At 32.0% G+C, this 23,799-nt stretch overlaps 1 protein-coding gene across 2 annotated transcripts in view; it reads left to right on the top strand.

Moving 5' to 3' along the window:
- Positions 1–22,498, top strand: part of LOC134718037 (GRIP1-associated protein 1-like) — a 48,022-nt gene extending 25,524 nt beyond the window's left edge. Inside the window, exons 22-29 of one of the 2 annotated variants that reach the window (XM_063580541.1) lie at positions 43–142; positions 3,333–3,344; positions 6,079–6,136; positions 6,613–6,676; positions 7,272–7,391; positions 7,999–8,098; positions 10,916–11,070; positions 22,012–22,498. In XM_063580541.1, coding sequence (XP_063436611.1) covers positions 43–142; positions 3,333–3,344; positions 6,079–6,136; positions 6,613–6,676; positions 7,272–7,391; positions 7,999–8,098; positions 10,916–11,070; positions 22,012–22,230 — 828 coding nt within the window. In that variant the 3' untranslated portion in view covers positions 22,231–22,498. The remainder of the gene's footprint in view (positions 1–42; positions 143–3,332; positions 3,345–6,078; positions 6,137–6,612; positions 6,677–7,271; positions 7,392–7,998; positions 8,099–10,915; positions 11,071–22,011) is intronic. The other variant, XM_063580546.1, reaches the window with a different exon arrangement.
- Positions 22,499–23,799: the final 1,301 nt, after the last annotated feature.

Raw genomic sequence — 23,799 nt, 5'->3', positions numbered from 1 at the left:
ACCGCCTACTTATTTATTCTTAATTGCATGTTTTTGTTTTAGTTAAAAGATCTGAAAAGGCAGTTACATGCAGAGAGAAAAAGGGGAGAGAAACTACAAGATAAACTTCAGGAAGTACTAACGGATACAAAACATAACAAAAGTAAGATATCAACATACATAACACAGAATCCATCGTACATAATGGAATTGTGCTGTTTGCTATTTATTGATAAGATTTCCATAAAAATTAATGCTATTTCTTCTCATAATTAGACAGGTAAACATTCTTCATTTACAAATTCTCCTAAACTAAGTCATCGATATAAATTCTCCTTAACTAAGCCATCGATATAAATTCTCCTAAACTAAGTCATCAATATAAATTCTCCAAAACTAAGACATCAATATAAATTCTCCTAAACTAAGTCATCGATATAAATTCTCCTTAACTAAGCCATCGATATAAATTCTCCTAAACTAAGTCATCGATATAAATTCTCATTAACTAAGGAACTGATATCACTGTTTTATACAAAGACTGCATTATATAATAAATAAATTTGGTGTATCAACTGTCTTCTGATAGGTTAAAATTATTAGTTTTATTTTCAATGTTGTCAATTTTTATGGCGACACGCCCACTATGACGTTGAGTATTCATACGCCAACATGTGTGTACGTTGTTTTTGTTAATACAAATTATATAAACAGTTCTTTGAGCCTTATTTTTGATAGAAATTTATTTATAATGAATGGCAATAATTTATTTTGATTTTATTGAACCATAAAACTAATTTTTGACTCTTCACATTTTACATAATCCGCTTCGCGGATTATTCAATGTGAAGAGTCAAAAATTAGTTTTATGGTTCAATAAATTCAAAATAAATGATAGCCATTCATTAAATGTTAGTGTGTACATACTATTTTACTTTCATATTGAAATGATTTTGGGGTTTTCAAACCAATGAAAAAACTTTATTTTTAAAGTGTGTGAAATTTTTATAAGTGAGGCCTATTCCTTGAAAGCTTTTCAAAAAAGTTTGAGTGAGTGAAATGGACACCTCTTTTTATTATGATATGTGGGTGATTCAACACTACACTATACCATTTCATTTTGAATGAATATTCATGCTCTGTTTTAATGGTAGCTTTTAGTAACTACTTATAACTTTTATAACAAATATTTATTTTCATGCCATTGTTTTATTAGAACAAGTGTCAACGGTTGTTGGGCTATATTGTCATATATTATAGTTTTAGGATACTATTTTAACCTTTTAAGCTCACCTGGCCTAAAAGGCCAAGTGAGCTTTTCTCATCACTTGGCGTCCGCCGTTCGTCGTCGTCCGTCGTCGTTAACTTTTACAAAAATCTTCTCCTCTGAAACTACTGGGCCAAATTTAAACCAAACTTGGCCACAATCATCAGTGATGTATCTAGTTTAAAAATTGTGTTGTGTGACCTTGTCAACCAACCAAGATGGCCGCCATGGCTAAAAATAGAACAAAGGGGTAAAATGCAGTTTTTGGCTTATAACTCAAAAACCAAAGCATTTAGAGCAAATCTGACATGAAGTAAAATTCTTTATCAGGTCAAGATCTGTATGACATGAAATTTTTAGATGAATCAGACAACCCATTGTTGGGTTGCTGCCCATAAATTGGTAATTTTAAGGAAATTTTACTGTTTTTGGTTATTATCTTGAATATTATTATAGATGGAGATAAACTGTAAACAGCAATAATGTTCAGCAGAGTAAGATTTACAAATAAGTCAACATGACCAAAATGGTCAGTTGACCTCTTTAGGAGTTATTGCCCTTTATAGTCAATTTTTAACCATTTTTCGTAAATCTCCATGATCTTTTACTTCTCCTCTGAAACTACCGGGCCAAATTAATACATACTTGGCCACAATCATCTTTGGGGTATTAAGTTTAAAAAATGTGTCCGGTGACCAAGCATCAAACCAAGATGGCCGCTACGGCTAAAAATAGAACATGGAGGTTAAATGCAGTTTTTGGTTATTACTCAAAAACCAAAGCTTTTAGAGCAAATCTGACAAGAGGTAAAATTGATTATCTGGTCAAGATCTATCTGCCCTGATATTTTAAGATGATTGGGACAACCTGTTGTTGGGTTGCTGCCCCTGAATTGGTAATTTGAAGGAAATTTTGCTGTTTTTGGATATTATCTTGAATATTATTATGGATAGAGATAAACTGCAAACAGCAAAAATGTTCAGCAAAGTAAGATATGCAAATAAGTCAACAGGACCAAAATGTTCATTTGACCCCTTAATGAGTTATTGCCCTTTATAAACCAACAAAGATGGCCGCTACGGCTAAAAATAGAACATAGGGTTTTGGCTTATAACTCAAAAACCAAAGCATTTAGATCAAATCTGACAAGGGGTAAAATTGTTTATCTGTTCAAGATCTATCTGCCCTGAAATTTTTAGATGAATCGGACAACTTGTTGTTAGGTTGCTGAACCCTAAATTGGTAATTTTAAGGAAATTTTGCTGTTTTGAGTTATTATCTTGAATATTGTTATAGATAGAGATAAACTGTAAACAGCAATAATGTACAGCAATTTAAGACTCAAAAATAAGTCAAAATGACCAAAATGGTCAATTGACCCCCTAAGAAGTTATTGTCCTATAAAATCAATTTTTAACAATTTTCTTAAAATTTGTAAATTTTTACTAACATTTTCCACTAAAACTACACGGACAAGTTTATTATAGATAAAGATAACTGTAAGCAGCAAGAATGTTCAGTAAAGTAAGATGTACAAACACATCACAATCTCCTAAACACAATTTTGTCATGAACTGTCTGCTTCCTTTGTTTAATTCACATATACCATGGTGAGCGACACAGGCTCTTTAGAGCCTCTAGTTTAGTATTACAGAAATAAAAAAAAAAGTATACAATAAATAGAAACTTCTACAGCATTACACATATTTTATAGTGTTGCTAATTATATACTGTTGTTGTTACCAATTATGTAAATCAATTGTATCTGATTTTATCCCCTTTATGGGCCCTGTAATTTGGGGAAATAAAAATATTCTATTCTTTTCTGTTCTATACTGTTAATCCGGAAATTTTTGGGATGTTTTTATTTTTGCAAAAACTACAATCTGATATATGTGGCAAAATGTGCCATTTAATTTTAAATATTCATGTAGTTCTTATTATATGCAGTATTTCCTAAAATCATTATAATTTATCTCATGTTTGTTTCCATTGTTAAACCATCGTAATGACAAATGCACCCACAATTTTGTGAATTCACAATACACAGTAGATTGATAAATATAGTTTTTACATATTGTTAAAGGGTCTTACTCAGGTAAATTTGACACCATCTCTTATTCTTCGATATAACTTCAGATCCAGCATTGCATGTACATATTTAGAATAACATTTAATGTATATTGATTTGTCTTATATGTTAGTCATTGATAGTTCTTGCAGATTCTGTATGCATGTCTATATTAATTTTATACAGAAGACCCTTATTTGTTAGGCATCCCAGTTCCAATGAAATTATCCTTGTAAACAAGAATGTGTCCCCAGTACATGAATTCCCCACTCGCACTATAATTTTAGATGTTCAGTGGACCGTGACATTGGGGTAAAAACTCTAAATCGGCATTAAAATTAGAAAGATCATATCCTAGGTAACATGTGTACTAAGTTTGAAGGTGATTGGACTTAAACTTCATCAAAAACTACCTTGACCAAAAACATTAACCTGAAGCTGGACAGACACACAGACGAACAAATGGACTGACGTATAGACCCACAGACCAGAAAACATAATGCCCCTCTACTATCGTAGGTGGGGCATAAAAATATTATCATGAACATGATGAAGCATATCTTTTATATTAGAGGTGTTACTTAAATGTTGATAACAGTATCCTTTGATAAGGGACCGTTGTCTGCTCTGATGTGTCTTTTAAGCCAGGATTTCTCTTTGATTGATTCATGCCCCTGTGTCTCTTTTTAATTATTGTGGATACTTCATCTGGTCTTACTTTCAAAACTTTGGACCAGTTACATCTGAAGAAAAAGAGTTTATTTTGAAAAGCTTTAATTTGTTCGTTTGAAATGCTATTGATAGCTTTTATTGTGTAGCAATGCTTATCCATTCTGACATTTAAAAAAAAACTAATTTGTTTGAATAATTATAATCAAAAGTGACTCCTTTGTTCCTTCCTACCTAACCCTCTTTTTATTATTTTATTATTTTGCATGAAAAGTTAATTATTGTTGAAGAAACCTGATATTCCTTCCAAATATAAATGCCTGTTGACTTTAATAAGTATGGTATTTACATAATGTAACTCTTTCATATCAAGAAAAGAAAATAGTGTTAACAAATCTTTCAGTGAAAATAAGATTTTTTTAATTTTTAGCTCACCTGGCCCAGAGGGCCAAGTGAGCTTTTCTCATCACTTGGCGTCCGGCGTCCAGCGTCGTCTGTTGTCTGTCGTTGTTAACTTTTACAAAAACCTTCTCCTCTGAAACTACTCGGTTAAATAAAATCAAACTTGGCCACAATCATCATTAGGGTATCTAGTTTAAAAATTGTGTCCGGTGACCCCCTAACCAACCAAGATGGCCGCCATGGCTAAAAATAGAACATAGGGGTAAAATGCAGTTTTTGGCTTATAAATCAAAAGCCAAAGCATTTAGAGCAAATCTAACATGGGGTTAAAATTGTAAAACAAGTCAAGATCTATCTGCCCTGAAATTTTCAGATGAATTAGACAACTGGTTGTTGGGTTGCTGCCCCTGAATTGGTAATTTTAAGGAAATTTTGCTGTTTTTGGTTATTATCTTGAATATTATTTAATATAGATAGAGATAAACTGCAAACTGCAAAAATTTTCAGCAAAGTAAGATTTACAAATGAGTGAAAATGACCAAAATGGTCAGTTGACCCCTTTAGGAGTTATTGCCCTTTATAGTCCATTTTTAACCATTTTTCGTGAATCTTAGTTATCTGATGCAAAAATCTTCTCCTCTGAAACAACTGGGCCTGATAAAATCAAACTTGGCCACAATCATCATTGGGGTATCTAATTTAAAAATTGTGTCTGGCGATCCGGCCAACCAACCAAGATGGCCGCCATGGCTAAAAACAGAATATAGGGGTAAAATGCAGTGTTTGGCTTATAACTCAAAAATCAAAGCATTTAGAGCAAATCTGACATGGGGTAAAATTGTAAATGAAGTGAAAATCTATCTGCCCTGAAATTTTCAGATGAATTTGATAACTGGTTGTTGGGTTGCTGCCCCTGAATTGGTAATTTTAAGGAAATTTTGCTGATTTTGGTTATTATCTTGAATATTATTATAGATAGAGATAAACTGTAAACTGCAAAAATGTTCAGCAAAGTAAGATTTACAAATAAGTTAACATGACCAAAATGGTCAATTGACCCCCTAAGGAGTTATTGCCCTTTATAGTCAATTTTTAACAATTTTCATTAAATTTGTAAATTTTTACTAACATTTTCCACTAAAACTACTGGACCAATCATTATAGATAGGGAAAATTGTACGCAGAACGAATTTTCAGTAAAGTAAGATCTACAAACACATCACCATCACCAATACACAATTTTGTCATGAATCCATCTGTGTCCTTTGTTGAATATTCACTAAAACCAAGGTGAGTGACACAGGCTCTTTAGAGCCTATAGTTAATTGATGGAAGTTCTTGATATACCCTAGGGAAATAGTATATTTGTTCTGTAGGATATTTGATAACAAACTGAACTCACTCCTTTACTGAGTTATGTCTAAAAAAAGATAGCTTATAATGTGGGGGGATAATTGCAAAAGGGATCACATTGAAAATGATTGGTCAGGTAACCTTGTTCATGATGTTTTATTTTTAGGAAAAATACTGAGCCTTTTCATTGTTAAGGAGAAGAGAAATACATCTGCATGCTACATTGTACAAATTTTTGTTGGAAGTTTTTGCAAAGGCTTATCAGGCTAAACCTTCACAATTAAAAAAAATCAATTATATTTCTATTTCTATACAAATGTTTTTTATCAATTAAAAGGTGTAGAAGAATTGCTGAGTTCTGTAGACAGAAATGATTCTTTGATAGAGGATAGAAGGTATATCATTAACTATAATTATAAAAAAAGAAGATGTGGTTTGATTGTCAATGAGACAACTCTCCACAAGAGACCAAATGACATAGAAATTAACAATTATAGGTCATTGTACGACCTTCAACAATTAGTAAAGCCATAATGCATAGTCAGCTGTAAAACTAACAATAAAATAATGATTGTATCAACACTTCTGCTAAAATCAAGTCAGGCTTACAAAAATTTGCTGTTTGTTTCATGCTGAAAAAGAAATTTCAATCAAAATATTAATGTTTGAATAGTATAGAGAATTACAGATAAAGAACAATTTTATTTATAGATATATGTACGCAGCAAACAGCTTGTTTTTAAACTTGAATGAATTTTAAAAAGCAGTACATTTTTATTTCTCAAGATAAACAAATGCATGGTAACATATTTTCCCTATTTATTGCCACACAAAATTTGTATACATTGCTTTCTTCTTTGTTTGTTTTTAGCTCGGTATCTTCGTGGAATACAGGATATAGCCAAGCCAACACCAGTATAGTCAGTTCACCTCAGGTTAGTTATTTTGCAAACTTACATTCACTGTTTCGCCATCCAAATATGAAAAATCCATTTTCCATTTTGCACTTTGCAGGTCATTTTTCAAATAATTTGAAAAGTGGTTATAATTAGAGCCATGTTTTTGTCCCTTAAATCAGATGAGTTTGAGATTGTTGAATCCTCTCAAAGGATATAACAGAAGTATTAAATTCACTCAATGGTTCAATGGCCCCCTTGAATGCAGGAAGTTATGGTTTCAATTGTTTTAAATTGTTGATTAAATTTATATTTATATAAAAATTGTATATTTATCTTAACATTTTCCTGTTTGAATTGTTTAACACTATTCATTAATGGGCCCTTTCTAGCATGCTGTTCATTATGAGTCACAACTTCATGCTGAAGTTGTGCTTTGACCTGTAGGGGTTTACTAATTTTGACTCGGTTGGAGAGTTGTCTCATTGGCACTCACACTACATCTACTTATATCTATTTACTTTGGCAATGATGAAACATTTATTTAAAATGATATTTAAGGCAATTTCAAGAAAGTGATTGTATTTTTTGTTAGGGAAAATATTACTATTTTTAATAACTATTTATATTGTAGTCACCAGAAAAATCTGATAATTTCCCCTCAACATCCAATGATATACATGTAGAAGAACACAATGAATTATTAAATAGATTAGGAAATTTACAGCAGGCCAAATGGAACTTAGAAGAAAAGGTAAATAATAACAAAATGTAAATCTGTTGTGTAAGCCTTAGATTTCCAATCTTATAGTTTAAAAACAGTTTTCTTTTAAGAAACAAGTATTTCAGTCTGCATATAGGATTGCTACTGTGCTTTGATATATTGTCACATTTAAGGTGGTACCTAACACTACAGGGAGATAACTCTGTAAAGTCAGTGAAACGTTTAAATTATGTTGTGTTGTAAAGGGTATATTAAGCCTCTCAATGATCAACCAGTGTAATTTTTCTGACAAAAAGGTTGGTTCAAAATTTTTGATTTTTTTTATATTTTTGTTCAAGGATCAAAGTAAATACATTGTCAAAATTTAAAAAAAATCAAACAAGCTAAATTAATTTTGTTAAAGTGCTAGGTGCCACCTTAAAGAGAGTAATATTCCTATTGATTTTGAAATCACTTGTCAGAGTCAGAGTCAGAAATCATACCAAACAGAATTGTAGATTAGAAGAGAATACAAACAAGTTTTTTAAAACTTTGTCTCACCCAATAATGCAGGTTTCTATTCTTAAAAGATAATTTGCAAACATGACAGTAGTCTAATTTGAATAGGGGAGTGAAAAATGCTTTAACTATATTTTAGGTTTCACATTTAGAAACTAGCAACTCTGCTATGGCTGAAGATTTAATACAGAAAACCAAGATTATAGAACATTATGTCAGGGATACTGGGACCAAAAATGGTAAGGATTTGATATATTATCTAAACTTCCCTAATCGGTCAATTGCATATGATCCAAGCTTTTTGTTATCAATCATAATATATATAGTTTTACAAAACATTAGTTTTATAGAAAATGTCCAAGTCATGTCTTTATTATCTTTGAATAAAACAATAATAATTGTAATCAATGCCAAAGTAAAATAAAAACGAAAAGATATCCTTAAAAAATTGCTGATTTTAAAATTTTGATACTTTATTCCATTAATGAAATACTGTAAACTAACTTATTTTTTATGGATACTTTATTTCATATTTAACCCTTTCCAGTCCTATTTGCAACAATTTAATTTCCTAATTTTCAAATTTACTTGATATAATTAGACAAGGAAAGATTAAGAAATAATTCATGGGGGCTTGGATATATTGTGATTTTACCACGGGTTGGCCCTTTATGACAAATATTTTACCCTGAGCGATAGCAAGGGGTAAAATATCGGCATAAAGGGACAACCACTGGTAAAATCTAGATACATTCAAGCCCCCATGAATTATTTCGATTCTAATAGGACAAATACAGCATTTTTTTTGGATAGAAGCGCTCTAGGTGGAGTCAAATATTTGCCATTCCCATAAATTAACTCACTTTTAGATTGGCATAAACAACGGAGCAAACAGAATAAGTGACATGCTCAAACTATTTACAATAAAGTATTTAGATGAATTTTAATGATAATTTACTTATATGTCTTCTATGTATAAAAAAATGGGCTTATACAACATTTGAGCATCGTTTGTTTATGTTTCCTTGTTCTGATGATTTTCAGTATCAGAAGCATGTATTTTCCCGTTAAATGCTTTAATTATAATGTCATCATTCCATGATACTGGGTACGTCATTCATAAAAAAACATATGATGTGGGAGTATGATCGGAACAGCCAATGCAATATATTCATATTTTACCACGGGTGTGTACTCAAAGCATTTGAAGGACGTCATGTTAGAATCCAAGTTTTAGATTTTCAAAACAAGTTATATTCGCTGCTGGATAACTCGGACTAAAACAAACTCGGACTATAACAAAATCGGACTATAACTAACTCGGACTATAACAAACTCGGCCTACCATTATTCATATGCAGAAATATATTGAACCAACTCGGACTACGATTAGAAGATTTTTTTTTTTACTGTAATAAAAAAAAATCTTATATATTAAAAAATTATATACGAATTTATGAGATTGTAATGAATATTTTTGAAAAAAAAAGATCGTATATAGAAAGGATTAATATTTGTTACATCAGTTGAATTAGATATGTTTAAATGAGGGTAATTAACTTATACTTGAAATATTATTGTGATTTATGATGTTTATTGACAAAAGAAATTTTAATGATTGGCGTGTGTTCGTGTTTTTATTGTGTTTAATCCTTGGTGTTTATGATTATTAAATAAACAAAGACAAATTTGATTGACAGTGAATGGCTTCTTAACAATTTTACTTATCTGTAATGGATTCAGCATTTGAAAAGTAATTATATTCAAATGGTCACATCAAACAGATACAATGTTTTTAGAAAGGCAAGCCGAGGCAAACATTTATTATACACGTATCCAAAAATAGATTTGAAATAAAATTGAAAAAACAACAGAGATTTCTTTGATTTTACCAAATTCTTCTATAAAATAACATGAAAAAAAAATCCATTATCATTTTCAACATGGGTACCGACCACTGCGTCGAGTGTTCTAGAAAAGTTACAACAAAGCAACATGCCTTACAGTGTGATTCCTGCTACTGAAATAAAATTTGTAAACTCTATGTTTTCTTTATTCTTAAAAATAGTGTTACATTGTACAGATAAATCACACCAAGAGACCACCATACAAAATATGATCAGAAACCAGAAATGCTACAATTCACTGAATTGTCTTACAATAATTAACACAATATTTGTAATAATAAAAAAACAAAACAAACTGAAGTCCAGTTATACCCAATACAAGACAAGACACATTTAATTGGAAATTTAGTTCTTAATTTCGTGAAATAACAGGTACTTGGGTGATTAGATAGGTGTCAAAGGTACATGTGCCAGTTGTTTGTTTAACCTATGGTGATTAAAAAGGTGTCAACTATACACGTGGCATGATGTCATAATCAATTAAGATATGCATATAATAACAATTTATTCTGAGAGGGAGATTATTACAATTAATACTACAAAGACAAATCAGTGGTAAATTCAGGGCCGTAACTAGCCTCTTGTAATAGTGAGGCAAAAATGTATTTGCCGAGCGGAGCAAGGCGAAAAATAATTGGCGAGGGGTCTGGGGGCCGCTCAAGGCCCCCAGAGGCTCTGAGAAAAATAACGCAAATCGTGCGTTTATCGGACTCTTTCTGACATTGAAACACAATTAATTTTTAGCTTTTTTTTCGACAATATTCTGATCTCAAAGCAAAATCATAGACTCATTGTAATTAAGACTTGAAGCAAAAATCGTAATTCTCATAATCATTAATACCGGCTCGTCTTGTGTTGTGCTTAGACATTCCAATTAATTAATTTCCAATAACAACAACCAACATTATACTTATATTCTTCTAGTAGTCCGAGTTTGGTATAGTCCGAGTTTGTTATAGTCCGATTTTGGGAGGCCGAGTTTGTTATAGTCCGATTTTGTTATAGGCCGAGATATCATGGATTCGTTATATTCATGTAATTTTCCTTGTGGTGAAAATTTGGGGGAAAAAAACTACTCGGGGAAAAAACTAGATTTTTGTACACATCATTGTTGAACAGTATTAAAATGATTTCCTTCTTGTATTTCAGATGCGAAAATACATCCGCCACAAGATGACAAAATAACATTGAAAAAAGTTTTAGACCTTGTAAATAAATCAGATGAACAGAATCTTAAAGATATGAATAAAAAATTGCAGAGAATGTTAGAGGAAACCCTAACCAAAAATATGTGTTTAGAGCAGGTAAATATTAACTATATAATTTGTATACCCCAATCGTCTTGTTTAGAGCAGGTAAATATTAACTATATAACTTGTATACCCCAATTGTCATGGAGTTTTTATTAGTTGGCATCTTTTTTACATCAAGATAAAGGAAACAAAATTATGTGTTTCATCAATTCATGACACAAAACTTAAGCATGTAATTGACAAACAAAAGTAAATGTTCTTTTATTACTTGTAAATGCTTGTAACTTTACTGGTTCCTCTGACCTCTTGATTATAATATCAATAGAATACTTCCTCTCCTTAGGGTTATGTTTAATGTTCTGTGGGTCAAGCATTTAAAACATTCCAACCATGGGTCCAGCCTTTAAGACATTCCGTCCAATATCAGGTTCAAGTTTTCATGAAGGCAGTTTGTATAGACACATGAAAGTGAAACTTATTTCCCATGTCCATTATAAAGTGAAAATTTTGTTTGATATGAAGAACTATGAATTGAGCCATGTTTTGTAGTTGACTGAACATTGAAATGCTAACGTTGGAACAGGACATGGTGTCCTATGAGCATGATATTACTGATAAATGCTGTGACCAACATGGTGTCCTATGAGCATGATATTACTGATAAATGCTGTGACGGACATGGTGTCCTATGAGCATGATATTACTGATAAATGCTGTGACCGACATGGTGTCCTATGAGCATGATATTACTGATAAATGCTGTGACCGACATGGTGTCCTATGAGCATGATATTACTGATAAATGCTGTGACCGACATGGTGTCCTATGAGCATGATATTACTGATAAATGCTGTGCGACATGGTGTTCTATGAGCATGATATTACTGATAAATGCTGGGACCGACATGGTGTCCTATGAGCATGATATTACTGATAAATGCTGTGACAGACATGGTGTCCTATGAGCATGATATTACTGATAAATGCTGTGACAGACATGGTGTCCTATGAGCATGATATTACTGATAAATGCTGTGACCGACATGGTGTCCTATGAGCATGATATTACTGATAAATGCTGTGACCGACATGGTGTCCTATGAGCATGATATTACTGATAAATGCTGTGACCGACATGGTGTCCTATGAGCATGATATTACTGATAAATGCTGTGACCGACATGGTGTCCTATGAGCATGATATTACTGATAAATGCTGTGACCGACATGGTGTCCTATGAGCATGATATTACTGATAAATGCTGTGACCTTGATCATTTTCTTGATCACCTCAGTTTTAGTAGGAGGTTTTTTTTCTGCATGAAATATAGATTCCACCAGTGCATCAAGTGTATCATGATATTTTTTCTCTCGAGACAATTAAATTTTAATATTTAAAATAAAAATGTGAAAAAAGTTTAAAATTTGATTAAGGGAATTAGCTCTCAAGAAGTTCTTTAGATATGTGATTTATGATTCAACTGATAATATTTAAAATGCAAAGCCATGAGGCCCAGAGGCGACATTGATAGTATGACATGTGTCAAAGTGTTCATTATTTGTGTTTAATGGCTGTGTACCGTGCCTTTGAAATAATCAGTGAAATATTCATGTAGGGTATATACTGTAGTCTAAACCATACAAAGTGATACTAGTTACATGGGAAAAATTCCAACATGTAAATATAACAGGTAAAAGATATCAAACCATCTCTTAGGTTCTCTGGAAGGTTAAGTATATATAATACCTCTAATGTGAGACATCTGTTATAATATTATAGCCAAAAGTCAATGATAGGAGTAAGTTCAGGAAGGGTTAAAGTTGGACCTAAGATTTTGATCTTTTTTTAAATTAGGCCATATTAATACAAATTTCACATAGAAATAGTTATTATATTACTATTACATGTAATACAAAACAACTTTATTTTGTCACATCATAGTAAAAATGTCAAAGTAGGGTAATTCTTAACAGTTTTTATCATTATTTACTTTTTCCACCACCTATGATCCTGAAATTTTTTGTGTCTAGGGATTCTATAGGATCATTGGCAACTATTAGTTACACAACAACTTGGATAGGTTATCAAGTATTTCTTCCAAAAAATGCACAAAATTGTTGTATTTTGACCATATATATCCAAAATGTGCTGATTTCTATGCCAAAAATGTACTCTTTATGACAAAATTTATGTTAACAAAGAAGTAAATTTTTTTAAATAGATCATTTAAAAAACCAAATTATGGCCATTTTGAAAAAGTATGATTAATAAGTTGAAACTCAAAGCCATGTTTGGCCTATCTAGGTGAACCTTGTCTTTTGGTGGAGAATTATAAAATGCAGATGTAGTATTAAGATTTCAATGACTTATCAATATTTTTGAAAAAAGTGTTATAATAAATAAAAAAGTGTGAATGCAGACAAAATAACTGGAATCGTGTTTGGATTTGTAATTTGGTATTCATTGTTATATGTACTGACTTCTCAAGTACAAGGATTAGAGCTGATATGAATTGTTGAAAAGAAAATATAAACTTTTTGTTTCATTTGTCCAAAATTTGTCCCAAATAAATTATGTTGGAATCTTGGAATTCATTAAATATATATTGAAATGATATAGAATTTTGTTTAAAAAAATAAAAAAAATAATTATATACTAAAATAATGTTGATACTAGTAAGTTCATAAACAATTTTTATTGTGTAGTAAGATACTGGATTCACTATTTCTTTCTTTCTTTTCATCTTGTTATAATGAGTTAATTAAATAAGTAAAATCAAAGTTTGTTGATCCCAGACATAATTAAGAAACTGAGTCATGTAACTGCATTGATACATATTTAGAAGTTAGTGTTTAATTTATTTGTATTAGACACAACATGCCAATTTGCATATAACTTTCTGCAGCAGACTTTTCCTTTTGAATTGTGGCAAATAAGGTTAATTTCATTGTATTTAAACCAAGTGCATGTTGAAATCTAATAATTCAAGCCAAACTTTGTGTCCTTAGATATAAATGTATTATACATTTATTAATTTGTCTATGCTGAAATGTCCAGAAGACATCTTTTCATTGAATTACCGTTTTCTTCTCTGTAAATTAAATTTGATATTTTCTGATAAGGCAGTCTGGTTAACTTTCCAAATGTTCAGAAAAAACAAGATGTCTATGAGTTGAGACATTATAAAAGCCATTTTATCCAATTTATGGGAGAACCTATTTAACGAGAAAAAGGCAATATTAATGACTTGTATAAGGGTTTACAATTTTGTAAATTGTTTAATGATGTGATTTAAGTGACGAAAAGAGACATTTCAACATTCTCATTAAAATGACATTAGTAGGAAATCATTTCCAAACATGATTAACACAAACTTTCAAGGACATCCTAGACTTTCAAGGACATCCTAGACTTTCAAGGGCATCACATTACATATTTACCAGTTTAGTTAGATAAAGTACATCTGATGGGCTGGTTCATATATAATATACTTTTTCTCATGTTTTATATTCATCCTATTCTTTAACATGTTTAAAATACCATTACAAATATTGTTTAGGATAATTTTTAAATGATATATCAACCATCTCAGCTTAAGGGAGTGTGTAATTCAACTACATGACATAACAAAATGGAAACAGCAGATGTGTAATGCCCAATAACTCAGTGTACTGTTTCTGAAAACAACAGATGTGTAATGCCCAATAACTCAGTGTACTGGTTCTGAAATCAGCAGATGTGTCATGCCCAATAACTCAGTGTACTGGTTCTGAAAACAGCAGATGTGTCATGCCCAATAACTCAGTGTACTGGTTCTGAAATCAGCAGATGTGTAATGCCCAATAACTCAGTGTACTGGTTCTGAAATCAGCAGATGTGTAATGCCCAATAACTCAGTGTACTGGTTCTGAAAACAACAGATGTGTAATGCCCAATAACTCAGTGTACTGGTTCTGAAAACAACAGTTGTGTAATGCCCAATAACTCAGTGTACTGGTTCTGAAATCAGCAGATGTGTCATGCCCAATAACTCAGTGTACTGTTTCTGAAAACAACAGTTGTGTAATGCCCAATAACTCAGTGTACTGGTTCTGAAAACAGCAGATGTGTAATGCCCAATAACTCAGTGTACTGGTTCTGAAAACAGCAGATGTGTCATGCCCAATAACTCAGTGTACTGGTTCTGAAAACGGCAGATGTGTCATGCCCAATAACTCAGTGTACTGGTTCTGAAATCAGCAGATGTGTAATGCCCAATAACTCAGTGTACTGGTTCTGAAAACAGCAGATGTGTAATGCCCAATAACTCAGTGTACTGGTTCTGAAAACAGCAGATGTGTCATGCCCAATAACTCAGTGTACTGGTTCTGAAAACAACAGTTGTGTAATGCCCAATAACTCAGTGTACTGGTTCTGAAATCAGCAGATGTGTCATGCCCAATAACTCAGTGTACTGTTTCTGAAAACGGCAGATGTGTCATGCCCAATAACTCAGTGTACTGTTTCTGAAAACGGCAGATGTGTCATGCCCAATAACTCAGTGTACTGGTTCTGAAAACAGCAGATGTGTCATGCCCAATAACTCAGTGTACTGGTTCTGAAAACAGCAGATGTGTCATGCCCAATAACTCAGTGTACTGGTTCTGAAAACGGCAGATGTGTCATACCCAATAACTCAGTGTACTGGTTCTGAAAACGCCAGATGTGTCATGCCCAATAACTCAGTGTACTGGTTCTGAAAACGGCAGATGTGTCATGCCCAATAACTCAGTGTACTGTTTCTGAAATCAGCAGATGTGTAATGCCCAATAACTCAGTGTACTGTTTCTGAAAACAACAGATGTGTTATGCCCAATAACTCAGTGTACTGGTTCTGAAAACAGCAGATGTGTAATGCCCAATAACTCAGTGTACTGGTTCTGAAAACAGCAGATGTGTCATGCCCAATAACTCAGTGTACTGGTTCTGAAAACAGCAGATGTGTCATGCCCAATAACTCAGTGTACTGGTTCTGAAAACGGCAGATGTGTCATGCCCAATAACTCAGTGTACTGGTTCTGAAAACGCCAGATGTGTCATGCCCAATAACTCAGTGTACTGGTTCTGAAAACGGCAGATGTGTCATGCCCAATAACTCAGTGTACTGGTTCTGAAAACGGCAGATGTGTCATGCCCAATAACTCAGTGTACTGGTTCTGAAAACAGCAGATGTGTCATGCCCAATAACTCAGTGTACTGGTTCTGAAATCAGCAGATGTGTAATGCCCAATAACTCAGTGTACTGTTTCTGAAAACAACAGATGTGTAATGCCCAATAACTCAGTGTACTGGTTCTGAAAACAGCAGATGTGTAATGCCCAATAACTCAGTGTACTGGTTCTGAAAACAGCAGATGTGTCATGCCCAATAACTCAGTGTACTGGTTCTGAAAACAGCAGATGTGTCATGCCCAATAACTCAGTGTACTGGTTCTGAAAACGGCAGATGTGTCATACCCAATAACTCAGTGTACTGGTTCTGAAAACGGCAGATGTGTCATGCCCAATAACTCAGTGTACTGGGCCTGAAAACAACAGTTGTGTAATGCCCAATAACTCAGTGTACTGGTTCTGAAATCAGCAGATGTGTAATGCCCAATAACTCAGTGTACTGGTTCTGAAATCAGCAGATGTGTAATGCCCAATAACTCAGTGTACTGGTTCTGAAATCAGCAGATGTGTAATGCCCAATAACTCAGTGTACTGGTTCTGAAATCAGCAGATGTGTAATGCCCAATAACTCAGTGTACTGGTTCTGAAATCAGCAGATGTGTAATGCCCAATAACTCAGTGTACTGGTTCTGAAATCAGCAGATGTGTAATGCCCAATAACTCAGTGTACTGGTTCTGAAATCAGCTGTTCCAGTATAGTTATTATGTTTGGTTTTTAAAGTCCAACTAAACTAATTAAAAGGCTGCAAATGTTAACCATATCTGACTACCCTCATTATCCTACCCATACTTTCACCTAGGATGACAAAACTTGCAAGGATGAAGTTAATGGTGAGACTTTGACATGTATCAGAACTTGTTAACAAATTATGTATAAGAACAGAATATTATGCCTCAAAACACTGCAAAAAAATGTCATCCTCATGTTTACTGTGAAATGTGGTAGATAAACAATCCTATTCCCTCAAACAATCTGATATAGTTATTGTACACACCAAGGGAAAACATTCCTTGATTTTATTATGATGACTTATGAGTGAAATACTTGCTCATGATATTGATTGACCTTTGGTTCTCTAATTGCTCTGCCAATAAAAGTTGTGTGGCTCTTGAGGATATATGCGCCAGAGGTGCTCTTTCAAATTAAAAGCTGTTTTATACTGCAAGTGATTTTCTTTATGTATCATCCTTAATTATGTGGAAATTATGATTGATATACTGTGGATTCATTTATTTTCGTGGATTCCAATATTTTGTGGATTGAGGAAAACTTGGTGGATATTCCAAAAGTCTGTGCATAATCATACAGCAAATTTGCAATCCTTTAAACGTATTAATTCAAGGTTACCCTGTCTAGTGAAAACTAGAAAAGAAGAACTAGTATCCAAAGAATAATAATGAATCCACAGTAATGTGTCTCTACAGAGTTATCTCTCTTTTATCAATAAATTGGCAATAACAGTTTTGAATTTAATCAATGAATAATTCATTAAATACCTATTTGCATTTCTTAATGACATTAAAGTTAAAGAATAGGGCTCTTCACGGTTAGTTCGGCCATATTGGATAGGAGGCAGATTTTTTAGAAAGAGGTGGAAATAGTATGAAAGTATGGGAAATCATATTTGTGTTTCCAAGCAACAGCTCTGTTTTAATGATGTGTTCCCGTATTTTTCACACCATTTGTACCTCCATTATGAAAATCTGCCCCCTATCCAATATGGCCGAACTAACCGTGAAGAGCCCTATTGATTGCTTTGAAGTAATATAACTTCTTTGAATCCATTGTGAGGCTCAGTGACTGATAATCACATTTACCTTTTATGGTAATTATGTTCAATAGAATAAAGACATGACTTGAAAGGGTAAGAAGACAGGTTTCTTAGAGTAATGCAATATTCATGGAATATTTTAATTCAAGTTTCTTCTGATGAATTTAATGTCAGATACAAAACTTATGCCAAGATTTCATCAGTTCAACAAAGATCTCAAGATTTTTAGAAAATCAATTTATTCAAATAAGAATTAGCACAGTGCAAAATATTAAATGAGATTGCTTTCATTCAATTCCAAGTGCATTGTAGAAATTAATAGTAAAGAACATATTTTTTTGTACATTTGTATAGTATTTTCATCAAAGAAATATTATTTTCTGCTAAGCTATATTCATTTATTTACATAAATAAGGCCGTTTTCTTTTTTATATTATGGGTTAAATTAAACCATAGCAATGAGTACAGGTCAATGTACATCAGGAGCCTGTTATTCAGTGGTTGTCGTTTGTTTATGTGTTACATATTTGTTTTTCGTTCATTTTTTTTCTCATAAATAAGGCTGTTAGTTTTCTCGTCTGAATTGTTTTACATTGTCTTATCGGGGCCTTTTATAGCTGACTATGCTGTATTGGCTTTGCTCATTGTTGAAGGCCGTACGGTGACCTATTGTTGTTAATGTTTGTGTCATTTTGGTCTTTTGTGGATAGATGTCTCATTGGCAATCATACCACATCTTTTTTATATCATATTTTTGAATAGTGATACAACATGATTTAATACTTATCTGACTGACCACCGTGATTGTTATTGACATACATCAATGAGTTGAAAACTGACAAAATGGTAGATTCTTTGCAATATACTGTGGGTTCATTGATATTTGCTTGATACAAATAAGTAGTCGAAAATTACATATTTTAATTGTTCTACCCTTTCAAAATATTACATTATTAATAGCCAACTAGTTATCTTTGTAGCATTTACATACTTCTATATGCTTCAAATCCTGAATTACCATTTTTGTCAAGCCTGCGACTTTTGTGACAGAAAGCACAACATAGGGATAGTGATCCAGCAACGGCTCTGGGGTCGTTAACTAATTTCTTTAAAGCTTTATATTTTAGAAGGTAGAAGACCTAGATTCCTTATGTTAGAAAGGATACATCTGTCACATGTACATTGTCCTTGACCTCATTTTCATTATTCATTATCTATTTGAAAAAAAGGTTTAGATTTTTCGTAATGTTATTTTCTCTCTTATCATGAGTAATATGATAACTTTTTTTGGTATGTACTTACCTTGCAAGGTCCTCATGCCAGTAAGACAGTTTTCACTTGACCTTGACCAACCTCATTTCATGGATCAGTGAGCAGGGTTAAGTTTTGGTGGTCAAGTCTGTATCTCAGATACTATAAGCAATAGGTCTAGTATATTTGGTGTATGGAATGATTGTAAGGGGGACATATCCAACTGGCAGGTGTCATCTGACCTTGACCTCATTTTCATGGTTCAGTGGTCAAAGTTAAGTTTTGAGTTTTTGTATTTTTTTCTAAACTATATGCAGTAGGTCAACTTTATTTGGTACATGTCATATTTTGTAATGTACATGTCAGTCTCACAGGTTTTATTTTACCTTGACCTCAGTTTCACAGTTTATTACTCAGTGTTAAGTTTTTGTGTTTTTGGTCTATTTTTTGTAACCTTTAAGTAATAGGTCAACTATATTTGTTGTATGAAATGATTATAACTGTACATGCCTGGCATGGTTCATCTGACCTTGACCTCATTTGCATGGTTCATTGGTCAATGTTTAGTTTTCTTGATTAAGTCTGTTTCATAGAATCTATTAGCAATAGGTCAACTTTATTTAGTGTATTAAATGATTGTTAGGTGTACATGTATTTCTCTTTTGGTTTATATGACCTTGAACTCATTTGCTTGGATTATGTTAAATTTATCAACATAATGTCAATGGTAAGTAAAGAAGGGGAGACATTTCAGCGTGTGCACTCTTTGTTAAATATTTAATTTTAAGTTAGCATTATTTTTGATACCTCTTTGGCTTTTGTTTTTTGATTCATACGTCTTTGTTCCAAATATCTTTATAAATTGAACCTGAAAATAAGATTTCATTTGATGTTTGGACATTTTCAATATTATTCATAATCAAATTGATTCTAATGAATACTATAAGAAGTAAATGAATTGTGAACCAAGTCAGGATTTTAATATCACTTTATTGATGTATAGTAATGTAAAAGCTATTTTTTAAAACAAAATCCGCTTATCTCCATCATTCCCATCGATCTATTCTTGTCCATAATTTTCCCTTAGAGTAAAATAATCGATTGTAGGAAAATTATATAACACTAGATCTAAATGCTTTGAAAGCACATCTATCAAATTTTCTGTTACTTTTTGGCATTAATATAGTTAACGTAATGGTTCTTCTCCCCAAGGACTTCCCACTTTCATGGGAAAGACATGAAAATAGAAGCTACAGTTTGAAGAGATTACTACTATCATTGCAGTGAGGAGAACCTGGTTTTGAAATTGATTTTACTCCAATGTACAATTTTAGTGCTGCCTTCAACCTAATGGGAATTTTTAAATAGAAAAAAAGAATGCTCTATAAATATTGACCAATCTTTTTATTGATATTATCATCCTAGATATTTGATTATCTGTTTTTACAAAATATCAGATTATGACTACTTTATATCCATTATGCATCTACAGAATTTATAGAAAATAGACTAATTCTTTGTGTGAAGTTATGATGTATGATGACATAAAAACCATTAGGAATGCTAAGAATTTGGTAACATTTAAGAAAAGAATTAGACTGTGTTTTTGTTTTAGTTTTAGTACTTTTACAGCACATGGTTAATTCCAGGCTGGATTAAACCTTTTGTAGACCACGCAGTATATAGGAGTTATAGCACTGAATGTGCAGCTTGGATTCTGAGTACCCCCTGGGGGGCCTATCCTTCTGGAAACTGTTACCTTGTGAACTAGAAGGTTAAAAAATCTGGCTATAAACCTATTGTTCTATTTAAAAACAGGGTTTATAAAAAGTAAATATTGTCCATGCTTCAATGTTACTTTAGATAATTCATCTAAGGTACATTTTGCATGAAGTGGAAGCACTTCATTCTTAAAATGTGCGTACAGTTAACGCTTTTACAACCCTATGAAGTTACAATAAGAAGCATTCAATACTTATAATCACATTTTTTAGCTATGATCATGAAAACATGAATTTTATAATTTTTTGTACTAAAGGAATACCAATATGCCATTCTTATACATGTTTACTATTAACATTCATCTCCACTTAAGCGAATAAATAATTTTGAAATGTTAATTATCAGCTTCATTTATGAATAGTGAAGAACGTACATATATGAAGTTTCTCATTGGTGTTTGTTTTTTTATCATTTCAAACCAAACTTAACCCGCAAAGCCCAATATTCATCAAGATCTGTTTCTTCAAAACAGTTCTCTCCAAACTACCAACATTAGGGAATGTTTATATTGATTATTGCCTAGGTTTAATCTAGATTGATTCAATTAGACGGATAGATAGTCAAATACATCACGGTCAATTGTCGTTGTTCACATGACATAAGCCAACGATGTAAGGATATTTCAGAAGTCAGCGTCATTATTGAAAGTGTCAGCTCTATGTCTACTCTATTATATAAGTTCAGGAGAAGTTTAATTAAATGTGATTTTTTAGGAGAATTGTCATGATCGTATAACTTTGAAAGATGTTCACCTTTTCTTCTTCTAATGAAGATGTCTTTAACAAAAGCATCATCAATTGGGGTTCACAACCAGTGTATTGTCGACAGCATACTTGCAGAAAAAAAGAAATTGAACAATGCATGTATTAAAGATCTAGACTTTATTTAACTATCTGCTATCTTGTTTTAAAAACAAAATAAGAATTTCTTCAGAATGTAAAATAAAATAGATTATAACTTCTTTCTGTATTTTAGAATCTTGAAGCGATGTCTTTGGAAGTTGTAAGATTGAGCAAGCTTCAACCTGCAGATGTTCATAATGAAAAGCTTAAAGTAGATACAGGTGCTCGTGCAGCGAATAAAGTCAACACAGAGTCTAAAATAAATCTTAACCATTCCAATTCAGACATATCAGAGGAGAAAAATAAACTCTCAGAAGCTACCAATAAACATGTGACTAGTAAAGAATCCTGACACCAACCTAATCACCATATTACACATTGAGATTATTCACCACGTTTTGTCCAATTTGATATAAAAGTACAAATCATGCAAAGAAGAAGAGTTTTTGAGAATAGAGAGTATTTGCATTGACTTGTGCATTGTTAATTGATTCTGACATAGCTGAATTCAAATTGTAAAGATACGAATATGTGTGAAAAAGTGTAATTTTATTGAGAAACAAAATATTACTGTGAGAATTTTACATTTAAAGAAAAGTGAAATTTTACAGTTAACTCAATTATTTTCTTGTTTTTCTATTTTCTTGTTTTTCATTTGATTATTTTACTTTATATTTCATTTTATTACATTCCAGAGTTGTATAAGACTTGTCAAACTTTATTATATTATAAATATATTAAATCTTTAAAAGCTTTTCTTGAACATGTCATTGCTTTTAGAAAAGTAAAAGTGCTCTGTGTAAAAATATCTTAAACCATTAGAAATATAAATTTTAAGCTTAAAATATCTTTCTGATCTTTAGATTTTCTACATGTCTTATAGAACTATTTAAGTTATACTGCTTGGAAAGCTTAGTTGAACATTATCCTATTTAAGTATTTTCAGATATTTTAAGCTGGAAATGGACTGTTATTCCTATTATATGTACTTGTGCAATATAATAGTGTTTCGTAGTTTAACATAAAAAACATAAACATTTCTAGAGGGTATTAATTAGTCTAGTTTGCAGCTTGACCTATATATGTTGTTTACCTTAATTAGATACTTTAAGTTTTGTTAGGTAGAGGTTAAGTTTGAACTGGCCCAAGATCACAATTAATAACCTGTTTTTCGTTGTCCACGAATATAGTTCCTTTTGATTACAGTGTATTTTTTTCTTATTTTTCTTTCCCTTCCTCACTCATTTTGATTTTTTTGGGTGGAAATGAAAGAAGAAAGGTGAAATAAACTTTTGGATGTTTTATTTTAACTGATTTTGATATGGAATGAGTGATTGGGCCAAGTGCAAAAAGGTAATAGTTACAGTTTCCAGAACATCTCTTGACTTGTCCATAGGGGTATGGATGTGTATTTGCTAAATTTGTAAAATACAGCCAATCGATTTTTATGAATATTGGATATATATTTTGACCAGAACTGTACTTTACACACACACAAAATTTGACAAAAATATCAGGTGCATTTTTTTTAATGAAACAAAATGTTTTAAAGAACTAATGGAGAATTTAAGTGTGGTCTGTGGCCAACTATTACCAACACTTGGTGTCATCATTTATAACAAATTATTTATTAAATTTTATTTTATTTAGCTCTGAAACTTATAGTTATGTTAACGAAAAAAATATTTGAAGATTCCTTCAGTTTAAAGTTATTCTTTGCATTAAGTATTAAATTTGAATATGTTATATAATTTTTGTGTCAAAAGGGAATATCTTCGATTTTCTTTTATGTGTTCATTATGCATTTCAAACGGGTGCTGATTCAAGCTGGAGCACAATGGTCCAAGCTCTCAGTAATGTATAAAAATTTTAATTTTTGAAATAAAATGCATTCACCAGATTAAGGGAAAATTTCTAGGGT

The sequence above is a fragment of the Mytilus trossulus genome, chromosome 1 (assembly GCF_036588685.1).
Source record: "Mytilus trossulus isolate FHL-02 chromosome 1, PNRI_Mtr1.1.1.hap1, whole genome shotgun sequence".
Classification (NCBI taxonomy): Eukaryota; Metazoa; Mollusca; class Bivalvia; order Mytilida; family Mytilidae; genus Mytilus; species Mytilus trossulus.
This window is presented reverse-complemented; position numbering and strand designations above follow the sequence as displayed.